At 37.2% G+C, this 2,260-nt stretch overlaps 1 protein-coding gene across 1 annotated transcript; it reads right to left on the bottom strand.

Annotated features, from left to right (window-relative positions):
- Positions 1-1,424: 1,424 nt before the first annotated feature.
- LOC147630744 (uncharacterized) lies at positions 1,425-2,006 on the bottom strand. Its single transcript, XM_086810841.1, has 2 exons — positions 1,706-2,006; positions 1,425-1,598 (listed from the first exon to the last, which is right to left on the bottom strand). Exons 1-2 carry the CDS (start codon positions 1,919-1,921, stop codon positions 1,425-1,427), a joined length of 390 nt encoding a protein of 129 aa, XP_086666967.1. The 5' UTR covers positions 1,922-2,006.
- Between the last annotated feature and the right edge of the window lie 254 nt (positions 2,007-2,260).

The following is a 2,260-nucleotide window of genomic DNA, read 5'->3' as shown; positions in this document are numbered from 1 at the left end:
CTATGGCAACCATAAGGCGATCGAAACTTTGTTGTTGGTCAAGACCCCAAACAAAGTTGTGACCCTTAGCCTTTAATTGGTCCATCATGGAAACCGCTTACTTAGCATAATCTCAAAATGAATTTGTGATAGAACCCTACCAATCCAAAGAATATCTTCAATTCTTCCAAATTGGTTGGATGAGGCCACTTAAGGACCGCCTCTACTTTTATAGGATCCATGTGAATTCCATCTGCCAAGATAATGTGACCCAAATAATGGATCTCTCAGGCAAAAAACTTAAAATTTTCCTGTTTATCTTAGAGTACGCTTTTTCTTAGCAATTTGAATGCTATTTAGAAGTGTTGCAAATGCTCTTCCTTGGTGCGACTAAAGATCAAAATATCATCAAAAAATACTACAACGAATTGACCAAGATACAAATGTAAGATGTTATCCATAAGAGTCATAAACGTAGCTAGAGCATTAGTTATACCAAACGGCATAACTAAAAACTCATAATGCTCAAATCTAAAACAAAAAGCTATCTTAGGCACATCCTCCATGCGAATGCAAACTTGATGTCGATGTTAGCCTAACCTTAAGTCAATCTTACTAAAGTATCGTGCACCTTGCAATTGATCAAAAAGCTCATCAACTCACGGTAAGCATACTTATTCTTTATCTTGATTGCATTCAAACCACGATAGTCCACGCGTAAACACATGGACCCATACACTACAAGACAATGCTGCCATACACGTGTTTCATACACGTGATAAATTACGAATGCGTGTATGGTCGCGCCTGTATTTGAATAGAATCGGGCGCGTGTATTTTAGCATTTAAGCTCGCGTGTATATTTGCATTTATTAACGCGTGTATAAACGCGTGTATATACACGCAGTAATACACGCATCTATACACGGTAATATTCATGGATTAATACACCCTATTATACACGGATTAATACACGCCACTATACACGGATTAATACACGCATGGCAGAGAAAAACTGAAGAAAAACTGAATTCCTTTACAAAATTAAAAACTATTTTCTTTAAACCATCTCACAGTACATTACAGTATACATCATTACACAATCCCACTACAAACAATGAAATATATTCAAAAATAAATCATGCATATGAGATGATAGAAATGTCATCAATTTAGAACGTACAGTGAGGACGGATTGGTTAGGGTTCGATCTCATCTTCAATAAGATCCATCCTTGCCAAACGATCAACATCAATATCCATTTGATCAATTTGTAAGGCTACGATTAAATTTATTCCACTATCGATATTCTGTACTCCATTGATAATGGTATCGATGTCCTGATCATCCTCATCAACATCACCATCATCCTCAATGGTAGGGTCATTCTCATGATCATGAGAAATGGCATGCTCATCCTCATTATCATGATCATCTCTTATTTCTTAATCATCAATCACAACATCTTCAATGGCATGTTCGACATCATCTTCATTGCGGCTTGTTACATCCTCCATATGCTCCATATCAGTGAATGTATTATACATCACTTTGGAACGTGGTGCAATAGGGATGACGTACCACCATTTGATGTCATGCACCATTGGTAGATAGATAACCTGCTCAAATACACATAGTACAGTAATTAATTAGCATATCAAAAGTCAAGGGGTACGCGAGCTTAGATATATATGTACATGAAACACATTAGTAAAAAAATGCATACCTGCTCACATTGTTGTGGCAATACGAGCCTATCTTTCTTTGTTTGCCAGAACTTTGTAGAGTCAATAGTTACATATCCACTTGCATGGCGTTTTATCGTTGCATCAGGCCCTTTTTCCACCACGTTCATTTGCCATTTGACATCCAAAACATACACAAAGAAGCGACGAAAGTCAAGCCTAAATATGTCTTGGATTATGCCACAATAATCATCCATTTTTCCATTAGCTCCCTCAAAGCTACTAATGACACCGCAATCTTGTGTATTTCTCTTTTCATCAATTCTTTGTGTTTGAAAATGCTTGCCTTCACACCATATAGCATTGAACATAGTGCACTGGACCAAAATAGAAGCAATATTTGTGTAAGCAATGTGAATAAATATTAAAAGCAGATCACTTACAACTAATGCAAAACATTAGTTCTATGTACCTTTGACATGCATCCTCGTGCATACTCCCATTCTTCTGCCATGATATGCAGCCCCTCGTCGCTCTCTGCTCTCTCCATTTCCTCATGCAACCAATCAACATGGATATCATTCGGAAGTGTTGCT

This window comes from Cibotium barometz, chromosome 16 (genome assembly GCF_041138505.1).
Source record: "Cibotium barometz isolate CiBa-2024 chromosome 16, ASM4113850v1, whole genome shotgun sequence".
Taxonomy (NCBI): Eukaryota; Viridiplantae; Streptophyta; class Polypodiopsida; order Cyatheales; family Cibotiaceae; genus Cibotium; species Cibotium barometz.
Note: the sequence above shows the minus strand (reverse complement) of the source record. Positions and strands in the feature narration are given on the sequence as shown.